Source organism: Aquarana catesbeiana, linkage group LG02 (assembly GCF_042186555.1).
Source record: "Aquarana catesbeiana isolate 2022-GZ linkage group LG02, ASM4218655v1, whole genome shotgun sequence".
NCBI classification, from domain to species: Eukaryota; Metazoa; Chordata; class Amphibia; order Anura; family Ranidae; genus Aquarana; species Aquarana catesbeiana.
In genome coordinates this window covers 774,259,534-774,279,723 of record NC_133325.1, presented here as the reverse complement: position 1 = coordinate 774,279,723, position 20,190 = coordinate 774,259,534, and the positions used below count along the sequence as shown (strand labels likewise).

General features: G+C 44.1%; 1 protein-coding gene across 9 annotated transcripts in view; it reads left to right on the top strand.

Moving 5' to 3' along the window:
* Positions 1-20,190, top strand: part of LOC141129359 (nectin-1-like) — a 130,991-nt gene that overhangs the window by 55,490 nt on the left and 55,311 nt on the right. For 5 of the 9 annotated variants that reach the window (XM_073617348.1, XM_073617347.1, XM_073617345.1 and 2 more), the window contains exon 4: positions 16,209-16,317. In XM_073617348.1, coding sequence (XP_073473449.1) covers positions 16,209-16,317 — 109 coding nt within the window. Of the gene's footprint in view, positions 1-1,670; positions 1,780-16,208; positions 16,318-20,190 lie in introns of all 9 variants that reach the window. The other 4 variants (XM_073617346.1, XM_073617341.1, XM_073617349.1 and 1 more) reach the window with 2 other exon arrangements.

Here is a 20,190-nt window from a genome sequence, read left to right as displayed (position 1 = left end):
GGAAGGTGCTTCCTTAATTTTTTAAAGATATTTTTGGAGTAAAAATCTATCTAAAGATAGTTTTCTGTTGGTAAACTCATTTAATGAATCCAAGCTCTGCAAGCTGAGATAACTTGCACTGCATTGATGCATTCACACAATTTCACAATAACCATGAGATAAAACAAAGTTCAGGAATATTCCTTTATCCCATTGTTTTGCAAATCTATGTACACTACATATTGTATGATTGAATTGGTTCTGATATCGCTGTTTTACTAACCTGACAGCTTATTATTCTAAATAGGAAACCTTCATTTTTTTTGCAAATATTAAAGGTTCTAACTACCACCAAGAATAAGTCTTTACATTTTAAAGAGCACCTGTCATTTCAGATCCATCATGGTAGCGCCTGTTAGCGGGCATCCAATCACCTAGTGCCGCCACGTCCCTCACCTTGTTGTGTCACTGCCACATCACCAGCCCTCCCATTAAAGTGAATGGGACTGTCGGTGAGTCAACAGCGGATCAAAGGAGGAGCCACTGCAGGACAGAGATGACAGTTGCTCTTTTAAAAATTATAATTTAAACCAAGTTGATTTAGATCAAAGCCTTTTTACTAGTGATTTAAATCAAATCCACCCTGCTGCAGAGCTTAATTATAAATCTTTATTGAATAAAGTCTTAGGACAAAATGCTTTGGGCAGCTGTTTGCCAATAGTTACTGTATGCTGCATATATGGAGACCCAGGGGAGTCAGATGACTGGAGGAATCTGGCTGGATTGGCGATGCAGGAACACTGGCAGTGTACATGGTTTGTCTAATGGTACAGTAATGGTGGCACAAATGGGCTTGGGCTTCCTAGGCACGTTGGGCCTCAGGGAATCCACCTGGATAACCTCAATGGGGATCTACTATTAGATACGGTATATTGGGCTTCAATTAATATACTTGGGTCCAATTAAACACAGTTCTAACTAAGTAACAGCAAGCTGTTGAGGACAGAAGCAATAGTATTCTAAGCAGAAAGAGTCTTTGATAAATGTTTAGTCTCTGCAAAGATGGCGGAAGATCACTGCAATCATAACGCCAATATATGTGCTCACTGAAAATGCACTGTATTTTTTCTTTAAATGTATTTAAATATAAGGGGAGTCCATTATTTTTAAGGCTTTTGGATCCAAACTGTCCTTTACTGGTGTGAATTTGAATTGCATTTTTGTGGAACACCATAGATAGGTCCTCCCATTAGTAACCATTAAATAAGGCTGGCATTAGACCGCTTGTAGATATTAGATGGAGACTGGAAGTGTGACCACCAAAGCTGTTAGCCTGATAAATCCTGGAAAGTGTGTTGTGACATCACAAGGTTGGCCCTGCTGACTAAGCACGCTGAGTGGGAGGAGAACATATACGTAACTAGGTCTAGTTCCCACCTAATTTTGGCCAAAAAAGTATTGAGTAAATGCCCCCTCATGTATATGGGCTGTCCTAGGTAGGACTGAGAACATAGGAACAGGGAGCAATCACTGACCCATCATACGAGAGATATTAAAAACCTTTTTTTTCTTTTTTTGGAAGCTCTTGTCTTTGTATCCTCGTGGTTCGGGTAATGCTTGATCGTGTTGTGTGGCTTGCAACTATCAGGCTCTGTATGGCTTCGCTAAGACCCTTCGTCTTTATCTTCTAGATCCGCCTGACTCCGTACGAGTAGAGGTGAGGACATTAGACAATGGGGCTGTTCAGTTTATCTGTGTAGAAGACTCCAGTCCACCAGCCACCAACTTCACATGGAAAAGGTGGGAAATTGTTAGGTGTATCTTTATTATTGTATTGTTCTGAAACACTTTAAAGCCCTGTACACACGAGCCGAATGTCGAGACATCGACCAGTTCAATAAAAAGCGACCGGCATTCGGCCCGTGTGTATGTCAACTGGACAAAACTGGTATGTCAACTGGAAAACTAGCAGCCGACCGGCTCCAGATCATCGCTCTCAGCCAACGGCTGAGAGTGCTGACCAGAGTTTCCTGGCGGGGGGGGCTTCCCCCTGTCAGAACACAACAGCTTAGTGGGGGAGATCACTGTATGTCAGGTACTCACCAAGGCCGGAATGCTGAGAGCGGCTCCCCTAGCAACTAGGTGCGAGATACCCCTGAAGGTGGTACAGAGGGTATCAGGCACGGAGAGGCACGGGTTGCCAGCAGGTGTGCAGGTCACCAAGGTTTCACTAGACGTGTAGAACCCGTGTAGCATGGACTGGTTGCTAAGCTGGAGAGAAGACTGGCAGGGACTCCAACACTTGACCTGGAACCAGGAACAGAGCTGAGGAGAAGCACAGGGTTAAACAAAACAAGTCCTTTAGCAGGCCGAGGGTCAAACACTAGGTAAGCGTGGTAGCAAGCACAGGTTGAAGCAAGGCAAGTCCGTTGAGCAGGCCGAGGGTCAAACACCAGGTAATCGTAGTACAGGTTTAAGCAAGACAAGTCCGTTTAGCAGGCCAAGGGTCAAACACTGGAGAGAGGATCAGCAGAAGAGTCGTAATCAAGCCGGGGGTCAAACACTGGAGAGAAGATGAGCAAAGAAGTCCTTAATCAAGCCGAGGGTCAAACACTGGAGAGAGGATAAGCAGAGTAGTCAAACGGTCCGGGTCACAATAGGCAGGAACAGGTATGCAGAGGATAAATGGGAACACTGGAAGCTGAGAAGACAAACCAGCAATGAGTACAAGGCATAGCTGCCTTTATATAGGCCCGCCAAGGGGACGTCCCGCTGTACATGCATGCGTTCGTGTGCCCACGTGTGCTAACCCGTTCGGTTCACGTGCTTGTACCCGTCGATCGTGTGCCCGTACGTGCTGATGTGTGGCTCTACCGCGCAGGCGCACCGGGACGCGCTGATACTGACAGGCTCCGCCTGTGTTAACCCTCTGACACTGTACTAACATTGGATTGTTAGTACAGCAGCTCTGACCAGAGCTTTCAGTTTTCAGTCAGACTTAAAAATAGAACTGTAACAAGTCTATGGACTTTCAGAACCATTGCATGGGTACATTTTACAGCAGCATTAGAAGACACTCAGGTATGCTGCATGCACGTATACTGACAAGTTACCTGCTGACCGAAAACAAGAAGATAGTTGACCTCATCAGTCTGCTGCAACGCTTCTACAGTGTCTAGTAATTGGCTTGGGGTGGGGAGGTGACCGGCTGCCTTGCATAATCGCAGTAGGGAAAAGTGAGGTGACCAACCTAGTTCTGGCATCTGGCTGCACTGTGTAAATCTCAGGACAGGATGGACAGAAAGTTAAATACTTTGGTTGAAACTGCTCTCATATGTGCATTTCATTTTTGTATCTAGTTGCCTGCCTGGAGTTACACTTTAAACTTGTTAAGCTACATTGGAATAATGGAATAGATTAAAATCCCTATTAGGCTTCCACTGTTATCTGTGTCCCCAGTGAGGGAAGATTTCCCCTCACTTACTCCTAATTACACCCAAGACATCGGGGAGGCAGAGCATTCAGCTCAACGCAATCTTATCAATTTTGTAGAGCAGTGGTCTCCAAACTGTGGCCTACAGGTCAGATGCAGCCCTTTGCTTGCCTTTATCCGGCCCTTAAGGCACCATTCCATCCACTGACACCACCGATGGGGCACTATTCCTCCCATTGACACTAATGATGAGGCACTATTCCCCCCCATTGACACCAATGATGAGGCACTATTCCCCCCCATTGACACCAATGATGAGGCACTATTCCCCCCCATTGACACCAATGATGAGGCACTATTCCTCCCATTGACACTAATGATGAGGCACTATTCCCCCCCCATTGACACCAATGATGAGGCACTATTCCCCCCCATTGACACCAATGATGAGGCACTATTCCCCCCCCCCCCCCCATTGACACCAATGATGAGGCACTATTCCCTCCCATTGACACCAATGATGAGGCACTATTCCCCCCCATTGACACCAATGATTAGGCACTATTCCCCCCATTGACACCAATGATGAGGCACTATTCCCCCCCATTGACACCAATGATTAGGCACTATTCCCCCCATTGACAGCAATGATGAGGCACTATTCCCCCCCATTGACACCAATGATTAGGCACTATTCCCCCCATTGACAGCAATGATGAGGCACTATTCCTCCTATTGACCCCACATCTCTCCTCTAGGCTGGAAAGCCTGACATAAAAAAAAAACAAAACAATCTCAGACTTCCCAGCTAAAAACACGGCAGTGTTTTAATCTGCCAGTGTCGTCGGTCTGTCAAAAGAGGCAACTCGTCAAAATCTCCATTCACGTCACTTCCGGTTACTCTCCAGCATCAGTAATTTGTCCAAACACCGGCAGCGTATACGCTACGGTACACGCTATAATGAGTAAACATTGTTAGTCCCGGCTGCTTATAACCAACAAAATGGCCACCTCCAAGGTGGCGACAACTTTTTTCCTCCTTACCCGGTGTTCTGTCAAAAAGGCCAACTTGTGTACCGTATTGTATACGCTGCCGGTGTTCTGTGAAAACGGGTAACTTGTCGTGATCTCCAATTACAGCTGCTGAAAAGTCACCTGAAGTGACGTGATTGGAGATTTTGACGAGTTGGCTCTTGACAGAATGCCGGAAGTGACGCCATAACGCCGCGCCCAGCCTCCGAAGGTCAAAGAGATGGCCGGGGACCATCTAGTTATTATAAACGAGGAGAGGGACAGGGGTTCTCTAGTCCTAATTCTAGGGTGACAACACTGCTCTTCCTTAGATACAATATAGTAAGTGAGTGAAATAAATATGGGGGTGGGTTTGAATTTCCCCCATTTATTATAAATAGTTATTGTGACAGACCACTGTCACTGTGTGTTTTGGAAGGGACTGTGGTGCTGGCCTCCTGCCTACAGACTATGGCCTGGCCTCCTGCCCACAGACTATGGCCTGGCCTCCTGCCCACAGACTATGGCCTGGCCTCCTGCCCACAGACTATGGCCCAGAAGAGACTGAGAGACTTGGGGACAAAATGGCATTGAGATAACGTAATGTAATATAATATAATGCTGCATCCCTTCTCCCCCATCCCCCCCTCTTGTTGCTGTGTTTAATTGTGTTGGGTCATGGCATGTAGATAAAGGCCTGGAGACGTCTCCCAGCAGGGGATGTGTAAGGAGGGGCTGCCTGCTTATCATAATCCCTTTATGTGTTTCAACTGTAGTTCCTATTTCCATGTACAAGTGTTGAGTTCCCATTGGTTCTTCCTTGTCCCCTACCCGCTCTATGATAAGGCTAAGGGAAGTGTCCCTAACTGTGTTTTAAAGGTCTGTTTTTTGTATTTAACAAACAGTTTATGCTCTGCATGTTTAACCCTCAACACCTGTGTGGCTTGTCTCGTGATTGAGGGGATAAGGGCTGGTTATGGTGAGTCTGCAGGCTGTGGGTGCTTTTGGAGGACAGGAGACACAGGTCTGGTGGAGGTGCCCAGCAGAGGTATCCGAGATCCATCACAGTTATTATATTATCTATTCCTATAATTAGCTAGTCTATCAGAGCTCTGATAAGGCTCATGGTGATGATATACCGTATATACTCGAGTATAGGTTGATCCGAATATAAGCCAAGGCCCCTAATTTACCACAAAAAACTGGAAAAACGTATTGACTCGAGTATAAGCCGAGGGTGAGAAATGCAGCAGCTACTGTAAGTGGTAAAAGAGGGTCAACAATGCCCATCTGCAGCTGCATACCTCCCTGTGTCCTGTGTATACCTCCCTGTGTCCTGTGTATACCTCCCTTTGTCCTGTGTATACCTCCCTGTGTCCTGTGTATACCTCCCTGTGTCCTGTGTATACCTCCCTGTGTCCTGTGTATACCTCCCTGTGTCCTGTGTATACCTCCCTGTGTCCTGTGTATACCTCCCTTTGTCCTGTGTATACCTCCCTTTGTCCTGTGTATACCTCCCTGTGTCCTGTGTATACCTCCCTGTGTCCTGTGTATACCTCCCTGTGTCCTGTGTATACCTCCCTGTGTCCTGTGTATACCTCCCTGTGTCCTGTGTATACCTCCCTGTGTCCTGTGTATACCTCCCTGTGTCCTGTGTATACCTCCCTTTGTCCTGTGTATACCTCCCTGTGTCCTTTGTATACCTCCCTTTGTCCTGTGTATACCTCCCTGTGTCCTTTGTATACCTCCCTGTGTCCTGTGCATACCTCCCTGTGTCCTGTGCATACCTCCCTTTGTCCTGTGTATACCTCCCTGTGTCCTGTGCATACCTCCCTGTGTCCTGTGCATACCTCCCTTTGTCCTGTGTATACCTCCCTTTGTCCTGTGTATACCTCCCTGTGTCCTGTGTATACCTCCCTGTGTCCTGTGTATACCTCCCTGTGTCCTGTGTATACCTCCCTGTGTCCTGTGTATACCTCCCTGTGTCCTGTGTATACCTCCCTTTGTCCTGTGTATACCTCCCTTTGTCCTGTGTATACCTCCCTGTGTCCTGTGTATACCTCCCTGTGTCCTGTGTATACCTCCCTGTGTCCTGTGTATACCTCCCTGTGTCCTGTGTATACCTCCCTGTGTCCTGTGTATACCTCCCTGTGTCCTGTGTATACCTCCCTTTGTCCTGTGTATACCTCCCTTTGTCCTGTGTATACCTCCCTGTGTCCTGTGAATGCCTCCCTTTGTCCTGTGCATACCTCCCTGTGTCCTGTGAATGCCTCCCTGTGTCCTGTGTATACCTCCCTGTGTCCTGTGTATACCTCCCTGTGTCCTGTGTATACCTCCCTGTGTCCTGTGTATACCTCCCTGTGTCCTGTGTATACCTCCCTGTGTCCTGTGTATACCTCCCCTGTGTCCTGTGTATATCTCCCTGTGTCCTGTGCATACCTCCCTGTGTCCTGTGTATACCTCCCCTGTGTCCTGTGTATATCTCCCTGTGTCCCGTGCATGCCTCCCTGTGTCCCGTGCATGCCTCCCTGTGTCCTGTGCATGCCTCCCTGTGTCCTGTGAATGCCTCCCTGTGTCCCGTGCATGCCTCCCTGTGTCCCGTGCATGCCTCCCTGTGTCCTGTGCATGCCTCCCTGTGTCCTGTGAATGCCTCCCTGTGTCCCGTGCATGCCTCCCTGTGTCCTGTGCATGCCTCCCTGTGTCCCGTGCATGTCTCCCTGTGTCCTGTGTATGCCTCCCTGTGTCCCGTGCATGCCTCCCTGTGTCCCGTGCATGCCTCCCTGTGTCCTGTGAATGCCTCCCTGTGTCCCGTGCATGCCTCCCTGTGTCCTGTGAATGCCTCCCTGTGTCCCGTACATGCCTCCGTGTGCCGATCTGCAGCCACCATTGCACCGATCAGCGTGTCATGTAACGGACATCCTCATACCACGGACGAGGATGAGAGAATGTCTGTGATAGGCTGAACACTGACTGCTGGGAAATTAAGTGTTCTGCCTATTACAGACGAGGAGGAGGTGCGGCTTTTGAACACTGGAATGGCCGCCGTATGTTTTTGACATGCTGGCCACCGTCTGTCTACATGACACGCTGATCGGGTAGGCAGACGGCAGTGACTTGAGTATAAGCCGGGGGGGCACGTTCAGCCTAAAAAAAAAAAGGCTGAAAATCTCGGCTTATACTCGGGTATATACGGTAATAACAATTTTGGGGATATAATTAAGCACGATGCTTAAATAAGCAAAAATCTCATTTATTTATAAAAGAAAGTAGAAATGCTAACCTAAACCCCCCCCAAAAAAATACTACAGAGCTATTAAAATAAAATAAAAGAACATAGATGATACTTTATGTAAGGTCGTCCTCTGTATTCGCTATCTCTCGGCTGGGCTCAATGGGAAAGAGGGAGCCTCATCATTTGCCCTCACTTTTTAAAGCATGTTCAGACACCACCCACACAAACGCCCTCTGCCCGCCTGCGTAGTCCTCTGTCCAATGAAACTCCATACCAGCCCGTCCTTCCTAATCACCAGGAAGTATATTCTTCCCCCCCAAACATCTTCCAGGAAACATGCTGCAGTCTCCACTAGTAGGCACTGCTAATATCATCATCAAACCATTTTGACCCAGGTCAGCACTCCAGCAACAATTGGCCTTTGATGTCCTGGTTGTAGGTAGGCGAATTGGGCACTTTAATCTTCCCATCACTGGGTGGTCTGAATCAAAGCTTATCTGTTCCCATACCCCACCGCCAGGGGGTATGGATGAATTCTATTTTCCAGATGAAGATTCCGATATGCATTCTTCAGTTACACCCCCTGCTGGGTAATCATTCTCTGCTGGCATTCCAGGCCAGGTTTAATCAGGTTTAAACTGATATAAAACCAAAAAAGAAAAAGTTGCCTTCCAACAGTGAGCATTGTCACCCTATGACAGGCAAGATCAGAAGGTAAAAATGAAGGAAAAAAAGCCTAGCTGCGAAAGCCCTTCCTCCCGATGTAAGAAAAAAAATTCCCATGAAGACTCCTGGGATGTATGGCATCATTTTGGCCTAGGCCAGAAACCAGGAAGCAACTGAAGAAAAAGCTTAAAACAAGTAAATATAATACGCCTACATATTTATCTACTAATGCTAGTAGCATAAGTGCCGGTTCACACAGGGGCGGCACGACTTGCAGGTCGCCTCAGCGAGGCGACCTGCAAACGACTTCTGAGGCGACTTGCAAAACGACTTCTGTATAGAAGTCTATGCAAGTCGCCCCAAGTCGCCCCCAAAGTAGTACAGGAACCTTTTTCTAAGTCGGAGCGACTTGCGTCGCTCCTATTAGAACGGTTCCGTAGCACAGAACGGGAGGCGACTTGTCAGGCGACTAGGTCGCCTGACAAGTCGCCCCTATGTGAACCGAGCCTAAAGATTACAGATAGTTAAAGTGTTTGTTACCCCAACACTTCAAATTCCTGATATGTGCCTGCTGTACCATGCACTTGTATGAGAAAGTATCCTGTTCTCTTATCATGGGAAAAACACATGAATGTGAGTAATATAATTGCTGTCACCCCGAATGGGTCACAATATGGGAAAATCCGCCCTCAGTGGGGTTATTCCTCAGCGGAATTACAGTCATTTAAATTTATTTAGAAAATATTTTTATTGAAAATGTAGCAACAAGACATAAACACACATAAATGTTTAAAATATGAGCTCCGGTCAGAGATGTGTATCACCATTCAATTTTACAATTTTATAACCATACAAAGATATATATTGTTGTCTGGAATGCAAATGATCAACGCGTTTCGATATGCATGGCCAAAGTCTTCCTCAGGGGATTAATTTGCTGTCAAAAAATATACAGACATTGTTTATGAAAGACAAAAACAGAACATTCCATAGCTCAACTCCCCAACCAGTCTGCTGACCAACCGAATTAACCCCTCGAACAGTCTGTTAAAAACAGGGGTTTAGTAAGCACGCATTTGCAAACGCATGCGAAAGCTGCAAGGCTTCTTCATGCACCCTGTAAGTATTGCTTGCAGTCCTAACACTACTGAATTTATAAGGGTCTTCACAGTGGAAGCACATGCATAAAATGGATAGATGAGGGGCAGGTGAGCCTGGAGGCAGCCCAATCCCCCTTAAAGGAACAGGAGCACACTGGACACCCAGAAATAGCACAGTGGCAGCAAAGGTGCCCAGTGTTTCCCCGGTCCATATTTACACCTGCAACAAAAAACATGGCCCCTGCCCCACCTATAACTGGCCTTCACAGCAAGGAGCAACGCGTTTCGACGTGCGTGGTCAAAGTCTTCCTCAGGGGATTTATTTGCTGTCAAAAAATATACAGACATTGTTTATGCATATCAACAGTAAGAATTTCCATAACACAAGGTCCCTCGTATACATAAGGGAAAATTGTAGAACGGCATAGTTACCAATGCAAGGTGCACATGAACGATCTCCTGACCAGGGTTCCTTTAAAAGTCAATCAGCAATCCCGTGCATTCGTGTCACACACACTCCAAGGGAGAGACCCACTCACATGTGACTAACAAAGAACCACGCTAAATGCAGCCAACGATGGGCGGAAAAAGAAGAAAATCCCGACGCCTGCAGCAGAGGTTCTAATAAATATCTAAAAAGCTACCATATGCTTGGATTATGGACTAACAAATGGGTCATAATCTTTTGTATTGATGGAAAGGTCTATAATGAACTAGTTATCACAGTAGTCAAAAAGTGTCGTGAACTGAGTAAATAAGTATTGCTTAACCACTTGCCGACCAGCCGCTGCAGTTGTACTGCGGCAGAATGGCATGGCTGGGCGAAACGAGGTTATGTAACGTCGCTTTGCCCTGTGGCCACTAGAGGGAGTGCGCGCGCCCCCCAGAACCGATGCGAGTGCCAGGCGGTCATGATCACCGCCGGGCTCCCGCGATTGCCGCTGACACACAGAGAGCCGAGATCTGTGTGTGTAAACAGTTTCCAGTTCTCTGAGGGGAGAATACAGAGTATGAACAGCGATCTGTCATCTCCCCTGCACATTCCCCTCCCCCCTTCAGTTAGAACACACACTAGGGAACACATTAACCCCTTGATCGCCCCCTAGTGTTAACCCCTTCACTGCTAGTGACATTTTACACCGTAATCAGTCTATTTTTATAGCACTGATCGCTGTATAAATGACAATGGTCCCAGAAATGTGTCAGAATTGTCCGATGTGTCCGCCATAATGTCGCAGTCCTGATAAAAATCGCAGATCGCCGCCATTACTAGTAAAAAAAAATAAATAAATAATAATAATAAAAATGCCATAAAACGATCCCCTATTTTGTAGACGCTATAACTTTTGCTCAAACCAATCAATATACGTTTATTGCGGGGTTTTTTTTTTTTTTACCAAAAATATGTAGAATACGTATCTGCCTAAACTGAGGAAAAAATGTGTTGTTTTTTTTTTTAATATATTTTTGGGAGATATTTATTATAGCAAAAAGTAAAAAATATTGCGTTTTTTTTTTTTTCAAAATTGTCATTCTTTTTTTGTTTATAGCGCAAAAAATAAATACCACCAAAAGAAAGCTCTATTTGTGGTAAAAAAAAAAAAAAAAGGACGTCAATTTTGTTTGGGTGCAACGTCGCACGACCGCCGCAATTGTGAGTTAAAGCGACGCAGTGCCGAATCGCAAAAAGTGCTCTGGTCAGGGAGGGGGTAAAATCTTCCAGGGCTGAAGCGGTTAAATACTGAAATGTGAATAAAAATGGACTGATAAGAATGTGAAAACGCGTTGCTTAGTGAAGGGTTTACGTGTTGAGTATGAATAGCAAATAATCAAAAAGCAAAGAAAAATGATCCTGGTGGGAAAGCAAACAACAAAACCAAAGTCAGGTGTGAGATGTAAACATGTGATATAGGTGAATGAACAATGAGTGAAAATTCTTGAATATTATATGAATGCTGATGTGGAAGCCATAGGAAAGAAGGAAGGGAAAAAAAGCTGAATCAGAATTAAGTGCTCAAAAAATAATGATTTAAAAAAAAATTCATTTTTATTATCATAAAAAAAAAAATAATAATAATAATTTGAATGTGAAAAGACTTAAAGTGGGGTTCCACCCAAAAAACAAAAATACCTGAAAAAATTCTAAAAAAAAAAAAAAAAAAATTTGGATATTTTTTTTTTTTTTTCACTTACCTCTAAATGCCTGTTGCTAGGGGGTCCCTCGTAGTCTGCCTGTTCCTTAGCCTGGGCTGGTGACATCACTTCCCCCTCGGCACAGGAAGGGCTCAGCTCTGCTCCCTCCCTCCTGTCAATCATCTGGGACCCATTACAGGTCCCAGGTGATTGAGCGGCCAATCACGGCGCCGCTCGCGCATGCGCAGTGGGTGCCAGGCTGTGAAGCCACAGCCCGGCGCCCACAGTTGAAATGCCGGCGCCGACGAGCGGAGGGGGGGGGACGAGCGGGGCTTCGATCCCCTGCATCGCTGGACCCAGGGACAGGTAAGTGTCCAATTAAAAGTCAGCAGCTGCAGTATTTGTAGCTGCTGACTTTTATTTATTTATTTATTTTTTTGACGGCCCCCCTGGGTGGAACTCCTCTTTAATGTGGTGAGATGTTTAGAATTCCAAACCAATCCCACTATAGTGTGTAATGTGTCAAATATTCCAATATAGCTATATAATCATAATTAAAAATTAGTAGCTTGGAATGGGGATCACAGCAGCCAATACATAAGGCATTTATAATGAATGCCAGATTGAAAAAGGCACGGTCCCCATACAGCCGTATATAGGCCCAGTAAATATAAGGAATATCTGTTAGAGAAATTTAAAACCTATATGAGAATCCAAATAAGAGAAGGACTCAAAGGGTTCTGCCTGCCGGATATACAGAACAGAAAGAAAGACAAGGCAAGTATGCCCCAGCAATGGCTGGTCGCTACATCATGTGTAACAGGAAAATAACTCACCTGTATTGGAATTTTGGTATATATATGTGTGCCGACCTTCTCCTCCGAGCACTGGGGATCAACTATGGATCCCCCAGTAGCTCGGATGTTTTATAACTGTGCTAATTTAACCACTTCAGCCCCAGAAGAATTTACCCCCTTCTTGACCAGAGCACTTTTTGCGATTCGTTTACGTTTGCTTTAACTGACAATTGCGCGGTCGTGCGATGTTGCACCCAAACAAAATTGACGTCCTTTTTTTCCCACAAATGGAGCTTTCTTTCGGTGGTATTTGATCGCCTCTGCGGTTTTTTTTTTTTTTTTTTTTTATAAACAAAGAGCGACCATTTTGAAAAAAACGCAATATTTTTTTACTTTTTGCTATAATAAATATCCCCCAAAAATATATAAGAAAAACTAGGGCTGCTGAAATGAATTAATTAATCGTTAATTTTTTTTGATCCATCAAAATTCTTTTGATTGGTACTCACCTCTCCGCCGGCTTCCAGGGAGTCCCGCCGGAGATCCGGTGACGTCACGGACATCGACGTCACTGGACTCCTCCCCCCCCTTCCCCAAGTGCCTCCATCTGCTAACGAAGGCAAGGGGGGAGGTGTCCGGTGACATCACGGACATACCAGCCTGGACAGTGATGGTAAATTATGGATGTGGTTAACTGGGATCATTCATAGTGTATACATATATAGTGTATACCACATTTACCACTGACTAATGCAGAGTTGCAATGCAAGGAGATTAGCTAAAAGTAGTTGGATCTGTAGGTGCGTTATAATTAATCAAAATTAGTCAAATAAAAAAAAATCAATTTATCGAACACGAAAATTTTAATCAGTAACAGCCCTAAAAGAAACAATATTTTTCCTCAGTTTAGGCCGTTATGTATTCTTCATATTTTTGGTGAAAAAAATCGCAATAAGCGTATATTGATTGGTTTGCGCAAAAGTTATAGCGTCTACAAAATGGAGGATAGATTTATAGCATTTTTATTATTTTTTTTTTTTACTAGTAATGGCGGCGATCTGCAATTTTTATCGTGACTGTGACATTATGGTGGACACATCGGACAATTTTGACACATTTTTGGGACCATTGGCATTAATACAGCGCTCAATGCTATAAAATTGCATTGATTATGGTAAAAATGTCCCTGGCAGTGAAGGGGTCAACACTAGGGGGCGCTTGAGGGGTTGACTATGTTCCCTGGGAGGTGATTGTAACTGAAGGGGGAGGGGACTGACTAGAGGAAGTGACGGATCGTGGTTCCTAGCTAATAGGAACACACGATCTGTCACTCCTGTCAGAACAGGGAAGTGTGTGTTTACACACACTCCTCCCTGTTCTGTCTCTCCTGCTCACGATCGCTCGTGGCCGGCAGTTATTGCGACCATTGGCCACGAGCACCGGTACCCCCGCTGTGCAGCGGGCGCGCGCCTGCTATGCCGACCCCGTGAGCCGACATATAGCTATGACGGCTCGCGCAGGGGAGCCAACCTGCTGCAGTATAACTGCGGCGGTTGGTCGGAAAGTGGTTAAGCACAGTTAGCTGCAAGTGACGAGAGAAACCTCCCACTCCCATCGCCAAACACACATCCCGCGAGGCGATGCACGTGGCTCCCTCGGCGTTCTGGAAGGCCGGAAACCCCGATGTCACTTCCGCCACAACAGCAAGACGGAATGACTTCACGCGCACACGCGGGAACCCAAACGTCCAAAAGTGATCCGGGACGCCGCCGGCAGGGGAATGGCTCCATCTTGTGGGTGAAAAGGTAAATTTCACCCGCCTATGGAGCATATGTGGAGCGATGGATGGCCCTCTCCCCCTGGGGTGAAGACACAAGGGCGGGGAATCCCACACAGGAGCCGGTTATTCAGGAAACACGGGGATCTGAAAGACAATGAATGGAAAAAAACGCAAAGCAATTTAAGTCAAACAATTTACTGTGACATTACTAGACATTAATTACATATTACATAATGTGACTACGCCAAAAACAGGTCAATTACCTCTACTTGGATAGTCAAAGAGTTATATGCATAACTACTATACCATGATTAATAGTTTTAATTATAATGTTTAAAAAGAGCAATGCTTTATATTATGGCTATGAAATTTATCATAAATAGAACTTATGGTATGATAAGAAAAAACTACAATAGAAGTATCTATATTGTAGTCAGGGGCGGACTGACCATTCGGGCACTCGGGCACTGCCCGAGGGCCCCATGCCACTAAGGGGCCCCATCAGGGTTGCCAGCCTCAATAAAACCAGGGACAGTATGTAAAAATCTGTTTTTTTTTTTTTTTTTTTTTTTTTAAATCCCAAGATTATAGCTGCCCCGCCTCTCCAGTACCTTTTCAGTGTGTGTGTGTGTATGTGTATACTGTGTGTGTGTGTGTGTGTATATTGTGTGTGTGTGTGTGTGTTTACTGTGTGGCCCCATAATATCCTATTGCCTGGGGGCCCCATAATCTCCTATTGCCTGGGGGCCCCATAATCTCCTATTGCCTGGGGGCCCCATAATCTCTTATTGCCCGGGGACCCCATAATCTTCTCTTATTGCCCGGGGGCCCCATGAGTTGTCAGTCCGCCTCTGATTGTAGTACAGGGTTTTCACTGTGTGTTGCCTGATGAGAAGCCTTTTAAAAAGGGTCCAAAGGAAATGGAATCATTTAGACCTGGAGGTATGGTGGCCTGAAGTCTGAAGATCCACCTTTGCTCGAGCTGGAGTAAGGTCTTATTCCAGTCGCCTCCTCGATCAGGAATATGACCACAATCCAATGCCATGAAAGAAACTTTTGGTACTTTGTAGTTGTGTTCAACTACAGTCTGTCTTCTGACCGGAGAAGACATGTTCTGACCGGAGCTCATATTTTAAACATTTATGTGTGTTTATGTCTTGTTGCTACATTTTCAATTTAAAATCTTTTCTAAATAAATTTAAATGACTGTAATTCCGCTGCGGAAAAACCCCACTGGGGGAGATTTTCCCATATTGTATCCTGTTCCCTTTGTATTGCTTCCTTTATGTGAAATCCCTGGTGTTCCTGCCAGTCCTTCTGCTTTCCTAGTAAAAACTGACCACACTAAGCAGGAGAGCACAGCGTGGTCATTTCTCTAGCTGTGCTCACCAATGATCAGACTTGTCCTAACACACCTCCCCCCGCTGCACAGCCATTTACTGGGAAGCCTAGTGTGCTGCTGCTTCTCCTCCCCCAGCTCTTATGTAGCTGAGAACAGAGGGAATGTGATCACTTATAAAAAAAAAAGGGGGAAAATAAAGTATTGATGATGTTTTTTTTTTTTTTATATATCTTCACAAAAATGTTTTGCCTTCATTTCTATTTTAAACTGGGTTGTTTTACAAGGTAATCCATTTAAAATAACTTTAATGAAGATTGAGAGTTTTAAAGAAGTAAGAAAGTCTTATGATGGCACATGGTCAGCCTGAACCCCTAGCAATAGTGATTGTGACTGGTTCAGTCTTACCCATGTTACCAAGGAAAAGCCCAACTAGAGGACATCTACCTTTAGCCACAGACAAGGTATCCCCACCCAGTTTTGGTTGAAAACAGGTCAATCAAGTGACTGCTCCTCATGTCTATGGGCTTCATAAGGTGGGACTGAGAACAAGGGCCACATGGTGTTGAGAACATGGTCTGATCGCTGACTGATATGTATGCAATGAGAACCCCTTATTTTTGGGAGTGCTCAATGTTGCATCCTCACACAGCCAGACATATCAGGTGATGCTTGAACACGTTGCCATTTATCAGGCTGTGTATGACCACCCTAAGAGCCCTTGTTTTTATTTTTTAGATTCACCAGATTCTGTACGAGTGGAGGTGAGGACATTAGACAATGGGGCTGTCCAGTTTATATGTTTAGAAGACTCAAGTCCACCCGCTACCAACTTCACATGGAGAAGGTGGGAAAACTACTATTAAACTGTTGCATTTTTGTTATTGTACTGCTTTTTTTTTTTTTTTTTTTTTTTGTGGTATTTTTTTCAGTTTTTTAAACATTTTAGGTGGTACACTTTGGGTTATACTGCTGCCTACTGGAGGATTGGACACTGACGAGCAGGTCAGCCCAGGGTATAACCTCTTCCATTGCTAGTGTCCTATGAGGATTGACAGCTTTTCTTCCAATCGGTTTTAAAGACTAACCTGTGACTTTTTTTAGCATTTTTTTGTTTCTTCACTTGTCCTCAAACAAGACACTTCTTTACAACGCTGCTTGAGGTTTCTCCTCCAATTTGCAGCTGTTCAGCACATTCTTCATCTGCCTGGCTTTTGGGCTGGTCTGGATGTTGCAGAATGAGCTGGAAGTGACCTTTGGGCACTGGGTTCCATGTGGGGTGCTTGTCATGGGGTTCCTCATCCTGGCATATGATTTGGCAGGTCATCTTGATTCCCAGGTTGCAACATCAGTGACTGGTGGACAGTGTTCTCCATAATACATCACGTTGTGACCACAGTCATCTTCCTTTTTCTTCTTTCTCCTTTTTTCTTGTTCTACTCCTGCTCCTTATTTTTCTTCTTTCTTTCTTCTTTTTCCTCTGTCTTCTTTCTTCTTTCTTCTTTCTTCTTTTTCCTCTTTCTTCTTTCTTCTTCTTTCTACTTTCTTCTTTCTTCTTTCTTCTTTCTTCTTCTTTCTTCTTTCTTCTTTCTTCCTCTTTCTTCTTTCTTCTTTCTTCTTTCTTCTTTCTTCTTTCTTCCTCTTTCTTCTTTCTTCTTCTTTCTTCTTTCTTCTTTCTTCTTTCTTCTTCTTTCTTCTTTCTTCTTTCTTCCTCCTTTCTTCTTTCTTCTTTTTCCTCTCTCTTCTTTCTTCTTTCTTCTTCTTTCTTCTTCTTTCTTCTTCTTTCTTCTTTCTTCTTTCTTCTTCTTTCTTCTTTCTTCTTTCCTCTCTCTTCTTTCTTCTTTTTCCTCTCTCTTCTTTCTTCTTTCTTCTTTCTTCTTTCTTCTTTCTTCCTCCTTTCTTCTTTCTTCTTTTTCCTCTCTCTTCTTTCTTCTTCTTTCTTCTTCTTTCTTCTTTCTTCTTTCTTCTTTCTTCTTCTTTCTTCTTTCTTCTTTCTTCTTTCTTCTTTCTTCTTTTTTCTTTCTTCTTTTTTCTTTCTTCTTTTTTCTTTTTTCTTTCTTCTACTTTATCTCCTTCTCCTCCTTCTTCCTTTGCAAAATGGAACAAGACAGTACAGTTACAGTACAAAGGGGATCTGAGGGCCCTGCTCGTGAGAGCTTACAATCTAAAATGGAGGATCAGTTGATACAAATGGTAATAACTTTGAGCTGAGGGAGAAAATAAAAGTTCAGTTGATTAGTTAGAGGCTGGATAGAGATGGGTTTTCAGGGATTGCCTAAAGGTGGACATAGTAGAACATAGTCACACAGATTGGGGTAAGGAGTTCCAGAGGATAGGAGAGGCTCTGGAGAAGTCCTTGAGGTAAACTTGGGAGGCGATGAGCTAGAGAGCAGGAGGTCTAGGGAGGAGCAAGAGAAAAAGGTTTGGTTGGTATTTCAAGATAAGGTTGGTGACCAAGCTCAGCGCAGAGTTGTGGATGGCCCTGTGGGTGGTTAGTATTTTGAATTTGATTTGTTGAGTGAGTGGAAGCAGAAAGGGGTGGAAGACACGGAATGATTGTTAAAGTGAATCAGTGGCAGCAGCATTCATGATGGACTGATAGGGGGGTAGCCCATGTAAAGGTGAGCCAATGAAGAGGGAGTTGCAATAGTTGAGACAAGAGATGACCAGAGAGTGAATATTCTATTGTGAATGCTACATTTTGCTCTGTCTGGCTGACGGTTAACTTTCCTTGGTTGGAGAATACAAGCAATATACACTCATCAGCCACTTTATTAGGTACACCTTGCTAGTACCGGGTTGGGCCCTCTTTTGCCTTCAGAACTGCCTTAATTCTTTGTGGCATAGATTTAACAAGGTGTTGGAAACATTCCTCAGAGATTTTGGTCCATATTGACATGATGGCATCACACAGTTGCAGATTTTTTAGACTGCACATCCATGATGTAAATCTCCAGTTTCACCACATCCCAAAGGTGCTCTATTGGATAGAGATCTGGTGACTGCAGAGGCCATTGGAGTACAGTGACCTCATTGTCATGTTCAAGAAACCAGTGGTGAGATGATTGGAGCTTTGTGACATGGTGCATTATCCTGCTGGAAGGAGCTATCAGAAGATGGGGACACTGTAGTCATAAAGGGATGGACATGGTCAGCAACAATACTCAGGTAGGCCGTGGCGTTTTAAAAGATGCTAGATCGGTACTACGGAGCCCAAAATGTGCTAAGCAAATATCCCCCACACCATTACACCACCAGCCTGAACCATTGATACAAGGCAGGATGGATCCATGCTTTCATGTTTACGCCAAATTCTGACCCTACCATCTGAATGTCGCAGCTGAAATCGAGACTCATCAGACCAGCCAACGTTTTTCCAATCTTCTGTTGTCCAATTTTTATGAGTCTTTGATAGGGCTGCAACTAACGATTATTTTCATAATCAATTAGTTGGTCGAATATTGTTTCGATTAATCGGTTAATAATCTTAGAAAAAAGTGTGGTGTATAATTTAGTTAATATGTAAAGTTTTAAAAAAGGGCAATTTATTCTTAAATATCTCTATGCGGTGGTAAATATAAATAACCAACTATATGGTTAGGGAGCAAAATATCTAATCCACTCTGAGAATAACAGACAGAAGAGATATACTGTATATACTATTAGAGGAGATATACTGACTATATTGATCTGTGTGGCCACCATAAGGCTCGTTACACACCTATGCAGTTTGCTTTTGATCTGTTTCTGCAGTGCTTTTTGCTGTGCGTTTTGATTTTTGCGCACGTGATTTTGCTGCGATTTGCGTTTTTGCAATTTTTTTTTGGCCAATTTGTTCTTGGGCAGATTAAAAAACACAAATTGCTGCAAAAACGCATTACATGCTTTTCTGCAGCTTCTCCATTGAAGTATATTGAACCAAAAAAGCACCGTTTTGCCTTAAAAGTCATTGACCCTTTCCAAATACGCAGCGGCTGAAAAAGCATAGATGTGAACGTGTCCCATAGGAAACCATGTAAATGAACTGTAGTGCGTTTCTGCAAAAAGCACCAAAAAACACATAGGTGTGAACCAGGCCTAAGACGTTTAGTAACATAATGGGGTTAAAAAAACTAAAATTAGCCCTTTATAGTACAAAAAAGCAAATAATCACTACTGTAAGGGGATCATTTTTTTTTTTTACTGTAGAACTGTGAAAGTAGTATTTACAATAGCAATTATTTGCTCTTTTTGTACTATAAAGGACTCATTTTAGTTTTTTTTTAACCCCATCATGTTACTGGCCGATTAATCGATTATGAAAATAGTAATCGATTAATTTCATAATTGATTAGTTGACGATTAATCGATTAGTTGTTTCAGCCCTAGTCTTTGAGAATTGTAGCCTCAGTTTCCTGTTCTTAGCTGACAGGAGTGGCCTGTGTGGTCTTTTGCTGCTGTAGCCCTTTTGCTTCAAGGTTGGATGTGTTATGTGTTCAGAGATTATATTCTGCATACCTTGGATGTAATGAGTGGTCATTTGAGTTTCTGTTGCCTTTCTATCATCTGGAACCAGTCTGCCCATTCTCCTCTGACATCAACAAGGCATTTTCCTCCACACAACTGCCGCTCACTGGATCTCTTTTCCGGACCATTCTCTGTAAACCCTAAAGATGGTTGTGCATGAAAATCCCAGTAATTTTTGAAATACTCAGACCAGCCCATCTTGCACCAAGAACCG